Below are 13,542 nucleotides of genomic sequence, written 5' to 3'. Positions count from 1 at the left end.
TGAGCATATAGAAAAATATTTGGCTTAAAACTTTGACTAGTAGACAGTGAAAAACAAATACTGCTCATATGTGGAATCCAAAAACTGGAACAAATAAACTTATTTACAAAGCAGAAATAGAGCCACAGATATAGAAGACAAATGTATAGTTACCAGGGGAAAGGGGGCCAGGAGGGATAAATTGAGAGATGGGAATTAACATAGACACAGTACTATTGTGTTATTCAAAAATATATAAAATAGGTCAGGGGCAGTGGCTAAGAGGAGCTACCCCATGTCCAAGGTAAGGAGCAGCAGCTGTGCTTTGCCGGAGCAGCCATGAAGAGATACCCCCCATCCAAGGTAAAAGAAACCCAAATAAGATGCTAGGCTCTGAGAGAGAGAATCAGAGGGCAGACAGATTGAAACCACAACACAGACAACTGGCCAATCTGATCACACAGACCACAGCTTGTTTAACTCAAAGAAACTAAGCCATGCCATGTGGGGCCACCAAAGACGGACAGGTCATGGTGGAGAGGTCTGACAGAATGTGGTCCACTGGAGAAGGAAATGGCAAACCATTTCAGTATTCTTGCCTTGAGAACCCCATGAACAGTATGAAAAGGCAAAAAAAAAAAAAAATGAACACTGAAAGACGAACTCCCCAGGTCAGTAGGTGCCCAATATGCTACTGGACATAAGTGGAGTAATAACTCCAGAAAGAATGAAGAGATGGAGCCAAAGCAAAAACAATATCCAGTTATGGATGTCACTGGTGATAGAGGCAAGGTCCAATGCTGTAAACAGCAATATTGCATAGGAACCTGGAATGTTAGGTCCATGAGTCAAGGCAAATTGGAAGTGGTCAAACAGGAGATGGCAAGAGTGAACATCGACATTCTAGGAATCAGCGAACTAAGATGGACTGGAATGGGTTAATTTAACTCAGATGACCATTATATCTACTGCTGTGGGCAGGAATTTCTTAGAAGAAATGGAGTAATGCAATACTTGGATGCAATCTCAAAAATGACAGAATGATCTCTGTTCATTTCCAAGGCAAACAATTCAGTATCACGGTAATCCGAGTCTATGCCCTGACCAGAAAAGCTGAAGACGCTGAAGCTGAATGGTTGTATGAAGACCTACAGGACCTTTGAGAACTAACACCCAAAAAGATGTCCTTTTCATTGTAGGGGACTGGAATGCAAAAGTAGGAAGTCAAGAAATACGTGGAGTAACAGACAAATTTGGCCTTGGAAAGCAGAATGAAACAGGGAAAGGGCTGATAGAGTTTTGCCAAGAGGACGCACTGGTCATAGCAAACACCCTTTTCCAACAACACAAGAGAAGACTCTACACATGGACTTCATCAGATGGTCAACACCAAAATCAAATTGATTATATTCTTTGCAGCCAAAAATGGAGAAGCACTATACAGTCAGCAAAAACAAGACCAGGAGCTGACTGTGGCTCAGATCATGAAATCCTTATTGCCAAATTCAGACTTAAATTGAATAAAGTGGGGAAAACCACTAGACAATTCAGGTATGACCTAAATCAAATCCCTTATGATTGATTATACTGTGGAAGTGAGATATAGATTTAAGGGACTAGACCTGATAGACAGAGTGCCTGATGAACTATAGAAGGAGGTTCGTGACATTGTACAGGAGACAGGGATCAAGACTAATCCCAAGAAAAAGAAATGCAAAAAAGCAAAATGGTTGTCTGAGGAAGCTTTACAAATACCTGTAAAAAGAAGAGAAGTGAAAAGCAAAGGAGAAAGGGGAAAATATATCCATTTGAATGCAGAGTTCCAAGAATAGCAAGAAGAGATAAGAAAGCCTTCCTCAGTGATCAGTGCAAAGAAATAGAGGAAAACAATAAAATAGGAAAGACTAGAGATCTCTTAAAGAAAAATAGAGATACCAAGGGAATATTTCATGCAAAGATGGGCTCGATAAAGGACAGAAATTGTATGGACCTAACAGAAGCAGAAGATATTAAGAAGAGGTGGCAGGGATACACAGAAGAACTGTAAAAAAAAGATCTTCATGACCCAGATAATCATGATGGTGTGATCACTCGCCTAGAGCCAGACATCCTGGAATGTGAAGTCAAGTAGGCCTTAGGAAGTATCACTACAAGCAAAGCTAGTGGAGGTGATTGAATTCCAATTGAGCTATTTAAAATCTTAAAAGATGATACTGTGAAAGTGCTACGCTCAATATGCCAGCAAATTTGGAAAACTCAGCAGTGGCCACAGGACTCGAAAGGTCAGTTTTCTTTCCACCCAAAGAAAGGCAATGACAAAGAATGTTCAAAGTGCCACACAATTGCACTCATCTCACACACTAGTAAAGTAATGCTCAAAATTCTCCAAACCAGGCTTCAGCAATACTTGAACCGTGAACTTCCAGATGTTCAAACTGGTTTTAGAAAAGGCAGAGGAACCAGAGATCAAATTGCCAACATCCGCTGGACCATTGAAAAAGCAAGAGAGTTCCAGAAAAACATCTATTTCTGCTTTGTTAACTATGGCAAAGTCTTTGACTGTGTGGATCACAATAAACTGTGGAAAATTCTGAAAGAGATGGGAATACCAGACCACCTGACCTCCCTCTTGAGAAACCTATATGCAGATCAGGAAGCAACAGTTAGAACTGGACATGGAACAACAGACTGATTCCAAAGGAAAAGGAGTACATCAAGGCTGTATATTGTCACCCTGCTTATTTAACTTATATGCAGAGTACATCATGAGAAATGCTGGGCTGGAGGAAGCACAAGCTGGAATCAAGTTTGTCGGGAGAAATATCAATAACCTCAGATATGCAGATGATACCACCCTTATGACAGAAAGCGAAGAAGAACTAAAGAACCTCTTGATGAAAGTGAAAGAGGAGAGTGAGAAAGTTGGCTTAGAGCTCAACATTCAGAAAACTAAGATCATGGTATCGGGTCCCAACACTTCATGGCAAATGGATGGAGAAACAGTGGAAACAGTGGCTGACTGTATTTTTGGGGGCTCCAAAATCACTGCAGATGGTGATTGCAGCCATGAAATTAAAAGACCCTTACTCCTTGGAAGGAAAGTTATTACCAACCTAGACAGCATATTAAAAAGCAGGGACATTACTTTGTCAACAAAGTTCCATCTAGTCAAGGCTTTGGTTTTTCCAGTAGTCATATATGGATGTAAGAGTATAAAGGAAGCTGAGCGCAGAAGAATTGATGCTTTTGAGCTGTGGTGCTGGAGAAGACTCTTGAGAGTCCCCTGGACTGCAAGGAGATCCAACCAGTCCATCCTAAAGGAAATCAGTCCTGGGTGTTCATTGAAAGGACTGATGTTGAAGCTGAAACTGCAATATTTTGGCCACCTGATGCAAAGAGCTAACTCATTTGAAAACACCCTGATGTTGGGAAAGATTGAAAGCAGGTGAAGAAGGGGACAACAGAGAATGAGATGGTTGGATGGCATCATCGACTCAATGGATATGAGTTTGGGTAAACTCTGGGAGTTGGTGATTGACAGGGAGGCCTGGCGTGCTGCAGTTCATGGGGTCACAAAGAGTCAGACACGACTGAACAACTGAACTGAGCTGAACTGAATAAAGACCTGCTGTATAACACAGGGAACTCTACATAGTACTCTCCAGTGACCTAGATGGGAAAAGAATCTGAAAAATAATGGATCTATGTATATGTATAACTGATTCACATTGCTGTACACCTGAAACTGACCAACATCATGAAGTAACTACACCTCAATACTTTTTAAAATTAATAAATAAATTTAAATCCATAAAAGGTAAGAAAAAGAAAAAAATTGATTGGAACCTGTAAGGCTATGATCTTTGGGTTTATCCTTTAATGTTTTTGAAAAGACAAGGGACAGTAAGACCATGCATAGAAATATTCATCTGTGGAATGACTTCATGTAGGTAAGACCAGTCAAAAAGATGTTAAAATAGTTAATAGGTAAGCATACTGCTATACTTAAGTTTAATTAGCCTTTCAAAAAATTTAGTTGCCCTTTCTTCCAAACAACTAGATGTTGGCCTGATTTCTATTGCAGCTGACTTTTGTGACATTTTCTTCCCAAGATTGCCAAAGTTATTCGAGAAGCTATTTTTTTTTTTTTTTTTTAATGTCAGGATGATCTCCTCCTCCCTTTGGTTCTTAGATGTGGTCTTTCTAGGAGGAATGGGATGCGCAAGGTTGAAATTACATGTTTGTCCAAAATTCGATGGCCACTTTTCAGATATACTGTGATTCTGAAGAGACTCTTTATCTGAGCACCTATCAATATCAACCACTGAGAGAAGAGAAGGAGAGGGAGTTACAGAGAAAGCAGAGGAGAGGAGGGATGCTTTCTTGTGTCTGGGTTCCTATGTTCTAAATGGAAAATAGACTTGCTGCTATGAAACCAACAGAAGAGAGGCAGAGTGATAAAGGTAGCCAATCCTAGATTAGATAGCAGAGCTAGAAAGTATGAGTGACCAACTGAAGACTTAATGAGTGAAATGTTTCTGATGGTGTTTTATATTTTTTAATTGCTTTTCTAAATAACAGAAATTGACAATAGTCAAAAAGAAAGGTACATGTTTTAAAGCTAAACACAGAGTGGGACAAAAACCTCAGAAATTAAAAAAATTGACTGCACCTCCAGAAAATAATTCAAGAGAATTAAAATTGTGTGCTGCTTTGTGTTTTCTTCATATCATTTGAAGATGTTTACAAAAAGATTCATTTAGGGGTGCAAAAGCAAACATTTCAGATGTTCCTGCATAAAGGTGCAACTGGAGAGATTTCTAACTGGCCTGTTTAGGGCCCCAGCATCAGGTTAAGTAACTGATTACAGAAAAGAGCAAAGCAATTTTCAATAAGTAATCACCATCCCAATTTCAGGAGTTCTGGTCTCCTTTCTTCCCTTCCCAGGTGACACAGGTGATGACCAGTGAGAATCAGACAAGGGTGACTGAGTTCCTCTTCTCTATGTTCCCACATTTACATGAAGGTGGCCTCTTATTCTTTATTCTCTTGCTTCTTATCTATGGATTTATCGTAACTGGAAACCTAATGATATTCATTATTACCCAGCTGGATGCGGCCTTGCACACCCCCATGTATTTCTTCATCCGTGTCCTCTCTTTCCTGGAGATCTGGTATACCACAACCACCATCCCCAAGATTCTCTCTTGCCTAGTCAGTGAGCAGAAAACCATCTCTCTTGCTGGTTGCTTTCTTCAGATGTACTTCTTCCACTCACTTGGCATCACAGAAGGCTGTGTCCTGACAGCAATGGCAATTGACAGGTACATAGCTATCTGCAACCCCCTCCATTACCCAAACATTATGACTCCCAAACTCTGTGTCCATCTGACAGCTGGATCCTGCCTCTGTGGCTTCCTCCTGGTGCTCCCTGAAATTGCATGGATTGGTGCCCTGCCTTTCTGTGGCTCCAATCAGATCCAGCAGATCTTCTGTGACTTCACCCCTGTGCTGAGCTTGGCCTGCACAGATACATCCCTGGTGGTCATTATGGATGCCATCCATGCAGTGGAGATCCTGGCCTCCTTCCTGGTCATCGCCCTATCCTACCTCCGGATCATTGTGGTGATTCTGCAAATGCCCTCGGCTGAAGGCCGCCACAAAGCTTTCTCTACCTGTGCTGCCCACCTTGCTGTGTTCTTGCTGTTTTTTGGCAGTGTGGCTGTCATGTACTTGCGATTCTCAGCCACCTACTCTGTGTTTTGGGACACAGCAATTGCTGTCACTTTTGTTATCCTCGCTCCCTTCTTCAACCCCATTATCTATAGCCTGAGAAATAAGGATATGAAAGATGCAATTGGGAGGCTCTTTGGCTATCAGAAGAGGGCTGGTGGGGTTAAGAGATAGATTGAGATCTCTCTAGACTCTGAAAAAAACTCTAGGAAGTTCAGCTTTGCACTGTCCTTTGTCTTGTTCATGATTATGCTCTTTTTCTATTGTCACAGCTACTTGTTCTATTATTATAAACAAGGATGAGAAACTGCTGCATCCAAGTCATTGGTAGCGATTGCAGAGCTTATTTACATTGATGTAGTTGTGGTAGCTGAAAGCAGTATACATGGGTTTTCCTGCTTTATGATGCAGGCAGGCTTCTTCCTCACACTCTATTAGCAAGACTCCTGCCCTTGTTTTCTGTGGTCCCAAGTGCTGATGAGGCCAGAGAGCAGGACTGAAGAAGCATAAAAGACATCATGGTTCTTGATATTGCTGTTAGCTTTTCCCCTTGACTCATTGGAAAAGACTCTGATACTGGGAGGGATTGGGGGCAAGAGGAGAAGGGGATGACAGTGGATGAGATGGCTGGATGGCATCACTGACTTGATGGACGTGAGTCTCAGTGAACTCTGGGAGTTGGTGATGGACAGGGAGGCCTGGCGTGCTGCGATTCATGGGGTTGCAAAGAGTCAGACACTACTGAGCAACTGATCTGATCTGATCTGATCTGAATCCTCTTTCCAATGATGAACCCCATGCAGTTCCACATTCCACATCAATAAACAATTTCCTGAAACTACAGAGAAAACATCTTCACTTTTAGCTTATTTAATGCACAAATTCAACTCAATGGCCATGTTCTGATCTTGTATACCATCTGTATAGAATTTTAGCCCAATAGAGTGGCATAGTAATTAATAATAGTCCACTATTTCCTCTAGTAATTTACTATTTTAAATATTTTCACATATATGAATCCTCTTGACTTGAAAAAAAAAAGCAATTAGGTCAGATATCACCATATTAAATGTTGGAACAAAGGTTCAAAGAAGTTTAATGATCTGCCTAAAGTCATATAGATCATTAGTGACAGAGCTGGGACTTAACTTCAGGATTCTACTTCATGCTCTGCCCCCAATAAATACATGTTGTCATTTAATATACTCTGTGTTTAAGAAAATAAATTATATCCATTTCTTTTTCTCAAAGTTTCATGAAACCTTACCAGTCTTTAATGAGTACTAGGAGTCATGGGTTCTTTCCTTTGTGAATTTCCTAGTCCTCAGGTGATTGTAGAAAGACTATTCAACTATAGGGTTCAAGGACAAAATATTCTGTCTTTTTCTGCCACTAAGCTGTGTCATTTCCTTGTCTTTAAAATTACATGGTTCCTGGAACTGATTGATCATCAGAACTTATGACTCAGAAAATCTGAAAGTGAAAACCATTCTTGTGCATTTCTGAGAAGTTTCCAAGAATATTCTAATGATGAGTCAGATGTGGGAATGACTAAACTCATTCCTAGCTCTAGGGCTTCTTGACATGTATAAGAGCTAAGATTTTTTTTTTTAATTTAAGATAAAGATCTTAAATGTATTACTCATTTATTCTTACAACAACTCTGTGAAATAAATATTAAATCTTTTTGTTTTACAAATGGAAAACATGAAACACAGTTTCAATAGTTCAAGTATGTGGAGCTTATTATTAGGAATCCAGAGCAAAAATTCAATTCTACCTGATCCCAGAGTCAGGTCTTTATTTGCCAAGATATTGTGCTCACTTTACATGGCTTTCATTCTGGACCAATTGCTAAACCTAACCTTCCAAATGAAATATAATATTCAGTAAATATGATAACTATTAAACAAAAAGTGATGAAACAGTTTGCTCCTCGAGATTTCAAGATTTAAGAAAAAAAATGTTTGACTAGCAGTTCTATGTTAGGTACTCTGTTAAGTGCACAGGATTTAATTAGTGGCTATTATATCAGTGTTTTTGATCTTTGTTTCTGATTTTTTGTTCAGTTCAGTCGCTCAGTCGTGTCTGACTCTTTGCGACCCCGTGAATTACAGTACACCAGGCCTCCCTGTCCATCACCAACACCCGGAGTTCATTCAAACTCACGTCCATCGAGTCGGTGATCCCATCCAGCCGTCTCATCCTCTGTCATCCCCTTCTCCGCCTGCTCCCAGTCCCTCCCAGCACCAGTCTTTTCCAATGAGTCAACTCTTCGCATGAGGTGGCCAAAGTACTGGAGTTTCAGCTTTAGCATCATTCCTTCCAAAGAACACCCAGGACTGATCTCCTTCAGAATGGACTGGTTGGATCTCCTTGCAGTCCAAGGGACTCTCAAGAGTCTTCTCCAACACCACAGTTCAAAAGCATCAATTCTTCGGCCTCAGAGTCTGATAAATAATTATTGTTGCTATTTTAATGAGTGCTGTTATTCATTGAATTCACATTTTTCTTAACATAAAATGGTCCCTATAGACTCAGTGTTCCCAGCTTTAGGCTATTTTATTTCATCTAAATCTTCAAACATTTAGTATTTGTTCTTCAAGCCTCTTTGAATATGTATCTTTTTTTCAATCCTTTCTTCTCTCTTTCAATCTAGCGTATTGATTCTCCATCACTTCATGGGAAATAGATGGGGAAACAGTGTCAGACTTTATTTTTTGGGGCTCCAAAATCACTGCAGATGGTGATTGCAGCCATGAAATTAAAAGAGGCTTACTCCTTGGAAGGAAAGTTATGACCAACCTAATTGCATATTCAAAAACAGAGACATTACTTTGCCAACAAAGGTCCATCTAGTCAAGGCTATGGTTTTTCCTGTGGTCATGTATGGATGTGAGAGTTGGACCGTGAAGAAGGCTGAGCACCGAAGGATTGATGCTTTTGAACTGTGGTGTTGGAGAAGACTCTTGAGAGTCCCTTGGACTGCAAGGAGATCCAACCAATCCATTCTGAAGGAGATCAGCCCTGGGATTTCTTTGGAAGGAATGATGCTAAAGCTGAAACTCCAGTACTTTGGCTACCTCATTCGAAGAGTTGACTCATTGGAAAAGACTCTGATGCTGGGACGGATTGGGGGCAGGAGGAGAAGGGGATGAGAGAGGATGAGATGGCTGGATGGCATCACTGACTCGATGGAAGTGAGTCTGAGTGAACTCTGGGAGCTGGTGGTGGACAGGGAGGCCTTGCGTGCTGCGATTCATTGGGTTGCAAAGAGTCAGACATGACTGAGACTGAACTGAACTGAACTGAACCTTAACTTTTGTCACTGAAGCTCAGAAATTATTGTTTTTACTATTATTGTCCTCTACTTCTCAATATTAACTGCAAGCTTCAAGAAAGATTCCTCATATTCAAGTATGATATTCTGGGTACTGACATCAGGACCAATATATGCCCTTGTTTTGATGTGACTTATTTTCTATCTTTTTGCTTGTCATGCTGTTTCTTGCTTACTGCCCATCTCCCATTGGACTAAGGATCCACAGGGATAAGGTTTCCTCATCCTTCTGAATGTTACACCATTCAGCATAGCATCTTTTGACTCTCCAAGGTTTGCTGTTGGCTAAGTGACTGACTGATTGAGAAGCTGGGCTGACTGACAAAGGTGGATCAATACCTGTGAGAACAAACGAAGAACAGAGAAAAGATGGTCTTGGTAAAAACTGAGTATCCATATCAGCCTAAAGTAGCAAAAGGAGAAGGAATGAAGAAGAGAGGATGTGTCAAACAGGTTGATGCAGTATTCAGAGGAGCAAGACTAAGATGATGATTAGTCTAAGATAATCATCAGGCTAATGATTAGTCTTAACTGCTTCATGCTCTTAACAATTTCCTAGACCCAGCCCTATCTCAGGATAAGAGTATCTCCTATGTATAATAGTGCCTTTGCTTTCTGTTTAAGGTCATTAGAACAAGAGAGTAGCTATTTTCCCCATTTGTTCTGAACTCCAAGTTTACCTTTGGAGACATCAAGTTATCTCTACACCTGATATTACTCCGTGGAAGGAAAGTTATATCCAACCTAGATAGCATATTCAAAAGCAGAGACATTACTTTGCCAACAAAGGTCCGGCTAGTCAAGGCTATGGTTTTCCTGTGGTCATGTATGGATGTGAGAGTTGGACTGTGAAGAAAGCTGAGCGTCGAAGAATTGATGCTTTTGAACTGTGGTGTTGGAGAAGACTCTTGAGAGTCCCTTGGACTGCGAGGAGATCCAACCAGTCCATTCTGAAGGAGATCAGCCCTGGGATTTCTTTGGAAGGAATGATGCTGAAGCTGAAACTCCAGTACTTTGGCTACCTCATGCGAAGAGTTGACTCATTGGAAAAGACTCTGAAGCTGGGAGGGATTGGGGGCAGGAGGAGAAGGGGATGAGAGAGGATGAGATAGCTGGATGGCATCACTGACTCGATGGACATGAGTCTGAGTGAACTCCAGGAGCTGATGATGGACAGGGAGGCCTGGTGTGCTACGATTCATGGGGTCGCAAAGAGTTGGACACGACTGAGCAACTGAACTGAACTTAACTGATGAGGAATTACTATTCAGCATATCTGAACAAATGTAATCTAATCTCTGCTTGAACACTTAACCAAGGTGGTCTCCTACAGTGTTGGATAGCTCTAATTTTCAGATTGCTTCTCCTTATTAGAGTAAACTTAATGTCGTCTAAGATTGAGAATTTGAGATTATACTGTCTGAACATGAATCTTTACTTTTCCACTTGCCAGCTGTACAACCATGGGGAACTAGCATAGGTGTCCTGAGCTACAGTGTCAGTCTCTATAATATGGGATCTTCAAGGCTTTTGAGGATTAAATGCTGTAAGGTATATAAAATGCCAAGCACAATGTCTATAGTTCTTATTAAATATTAGTTACTATTAATCAATGCTTTTTTTTTCTTTTACTATTGTTCTAAACTGGAAACTACTTCCAGGCCCCTCATTTTGTACATCTCTAGGGAATACCATTCAATCTTTAGTTTTTGCTTTCTGAAATCCCAGTAGCAGATGCTGAGTTACCCAAATTTCATAACATGAGTTACCCAAGGCCAAGCACTGAAATTGTTGTATGAACTTTTGGCACAAACTAAAGAACACCTTGCCATTGTACACATAGATTACAGAGTCCTAGCTAAGATGTGATCACATCTCCCCATGTTGGAAATTTACTGTCCTTGAAGACGTAATTCTTTACATTTTGTAACTGAAAAATGATCAGAGCTATAACTAAACCCTTTAGCAAAATAGTAACATCAGAGCATGGAATTAAACACTACTTCTCTAAAACTGTGATTGGAGAACCTCATTCTCTGCATTTAAATTTCATTTCTCCAGGAACAAAGCACCAGGTCTGCATAAAGCTGGTTGGTTGTGCAAAACCCTGGTTTAAATCAGTTTAGCCAGTGATATTCCTAAATTCAATACTTATTTTTCCTTTAAAAATAAACTTTTTATTATTCATTTTGCTATGCTACATCCCATCCCATATATCTTATATCTTTGGACTAATCAACTTCCATACAGGGTAAAGTAAAAAAGGTCCAAGAGATAACATTTATTGTTGATAATGTTATCTCCTTTCAATAATCTCTTCCCAATCCTTCCATCCCATCCACTTAAAATCACTATGTTCAGAGAAATTAATCAGTAAAATATCTATATTTTGAAATAGAATTTGTTTATAAGACTTTGTTTTCATATGCAGAGTCCCTGATTCTGACTTGCTCTATAGTTTTGGCAGGTGTTTTATCTAAGTCTAAATTTCCAATTCTATAAAATAGAAATAATTATTCCAATTACTTCTTTCATAAATATGTCTAATTGTGATTTATCCTTCAGTTTTCATCTTAAATGTAACTAATTTGAGTAGAGATTGCATGTGTTTATGCTAAGTCACTTTAGTCATGTCCAACTCTTTGAGACCTATGAACTGTAGCTTGCCAGGCTTCTCTGTAGATGGGATTCTCTAGGCAAGTGTACTGGAGAGGGTTGCCATGCCCTCTTCCAGGGGATCTTCCAAACCCAGGAATCAAACCCATGTCTCTTATATCTCCTGTATTGACAGGCAGGTTCTTTACCAGTAGCATCACCTGGGAAGAGAGTGCATGAATATTTAATAACTAATTGCCACAACTTAAATCAATTAATTGTAACTAATTACAAATTGAGCACAAATTTAATGTCTAGAATCTTCAACTCTTTGAAAACATCTCTAAGAACAAGAACTTAAAGAAAAACAGGGTAATATCTATTTTGTATGTCATCATTTTATGTAAAGTTTAGCACAGCATTTGATATACAGTTCAGTTCAGTTCAGTTCAGTCACTCAGTCATGTCCAACTCTTTGCGACTCCATGAATCACAGCACGCCAGGCCTCCCTGTCCATCACCAACTCCCGGAGTTCACCCAGACTCACATCCATCGAGTCAGTGATGCCATCCAGCCATCTTATCTTCTGTGGTCCCCTTCTCCTCCTGCCCCCAATCCCTCTCAGCATCAGAGTCTTTTCCAATGAGTTAACTCTTCACATGAGGTGACCAAAGTACTGGAGTTTCAGCTTCAGCATCATTCCTTCCAAAGAAATCCCAGGGCTGATCTCCTTCAGAATGGACTGGTTGGATCTCCTTGCAGTCCAAGGGACTCTCAAGAGTCTTCTCCAACACCACAGTTCAAAAGCATCAATTCTTCGACGCTCAGCTTTCTTCACAGTCCAACTCTCACATCCATACATGACTACTGGAAAAACCATAGCCTTGACTAGACGGATCTTTGTTGGCAAAGTAATGTCTCTGCTTTTGAATATGCTATCTAGGTTGGTCATAACTTTCCTTCCAAGGAGTAAGCGTCTTTTAATTTCATGGCTGCAGTCACCATCTGCAGTGATTTTGGAGCCCTCAAAAATAAAGTCTGACACTGTTTCCACTGTTTCCCCATCTATTTCCCATGAAGTGATGGGACCGGTTGCCATGATCTTTGTTTTCTGAATGTTGAGCTTTAAGCCAACTTTTTCACTCTCCACTTTCACTTTCATCAAGAGGATTTGTAGTTCCTCTTCACTTTCTTCCATAAGGGTGGTGTCATCTGCATATCTGAGGTTGTTGATATTTCTCCTGGCAATCTTGTTTCCAGCTTGTGCTTCTTCCAGCCCAGCGTTTCTCATGATGTACTCTGCATAGAAGTTAAATAAGCAGGGTGACAGAATACAGCCTTGACGTACTCCTTTTCCTATTTGGAACCAGTCTGTTGTTCCATGTACACTAATAGCTAAATAAATATATGCTGAGTTGACAGATGGAAGATTGCAGAAATACAGATATTTTGGGCTCTTTATTATGTCGATCTATGTAATTCTGCACAGAATTAAAGATTTTCTTACAGTCAACATTTGATAATCTACCAACAGTAGATAGCCAATGTATAAATAATCCCTAACACCAAATAATAATTAAAGACTTGAATTTCTCAGATGCTAAACCACAGGATTATTTTTCATACATCAAGGGAAGTAATTAGCTTGAAATGAAATAAAGTGGTGCAACATAAAAAGTGATCCTATTTCCTGCCACAGACTCTTTCATTTTCACTCTTTTTACTGGGACAGTTAGAATGGCTGTGATCCGAAAGTCTACAAGCAATAAATGCTAGAGAGGTTGTGGAGAAAAGGGAACCCTCTTACACTGTTGGTGGGAATGCAAACTAGTACAGCCACTATGGAGAACAGTGTGGTGATTCCTGAAAAAACTGGAAATAGAACTGCCTTATG

At 40.1% G+C, this 13,542-nt stretch overlaps 1 protein-coding gene across 1 annotated transcript; it reads left to right on the top strand.

Moving 5' to 3' along the window:
- Nucleotides 1-4,864: 4,864 nt before the first annotated feature.
- Nucleotides 4,865-5,886, top strand: LOC113890408 (olfactory receptor 6K6). Its single transcript, XM_027538295.1, has one exon. The coding sequence runs from the start codon at nt 4,939-4,941 to the stop codon at nt 5,884-5,886; it is 948 nt and encodes a 315-aa protein (XP_027394096.1). The 5' UTR covers nt 4,865-4,938.
- The last annotated feature ends 7,656 nt before the right edge of the window (nt 5,887-13,542 follow it).

Source organism: Bos indicus x Bos taurus, chromosome 3, assembly GCF_003369695.1.
Source record: "Bos indicus x Bos taurus breed Angus x Brahman F1 hybrid chromosome 3, Bos_hybrid_MaternalHap_v2.0, whole genome shotgun sequence".
In the NCBI taxonomy this organism is placed as follows: Eukaryota; Metazoa; Chordata; class Mammalia; order Artiodactyla; family Bovidae; genus Bos; species Bos indicus x Bos taurus.
The sequence above is the reverse complement of the archived record's forward strand: the minus strand, read 5'-3'. Positions and strand labels throughout refer to the sequence as shown.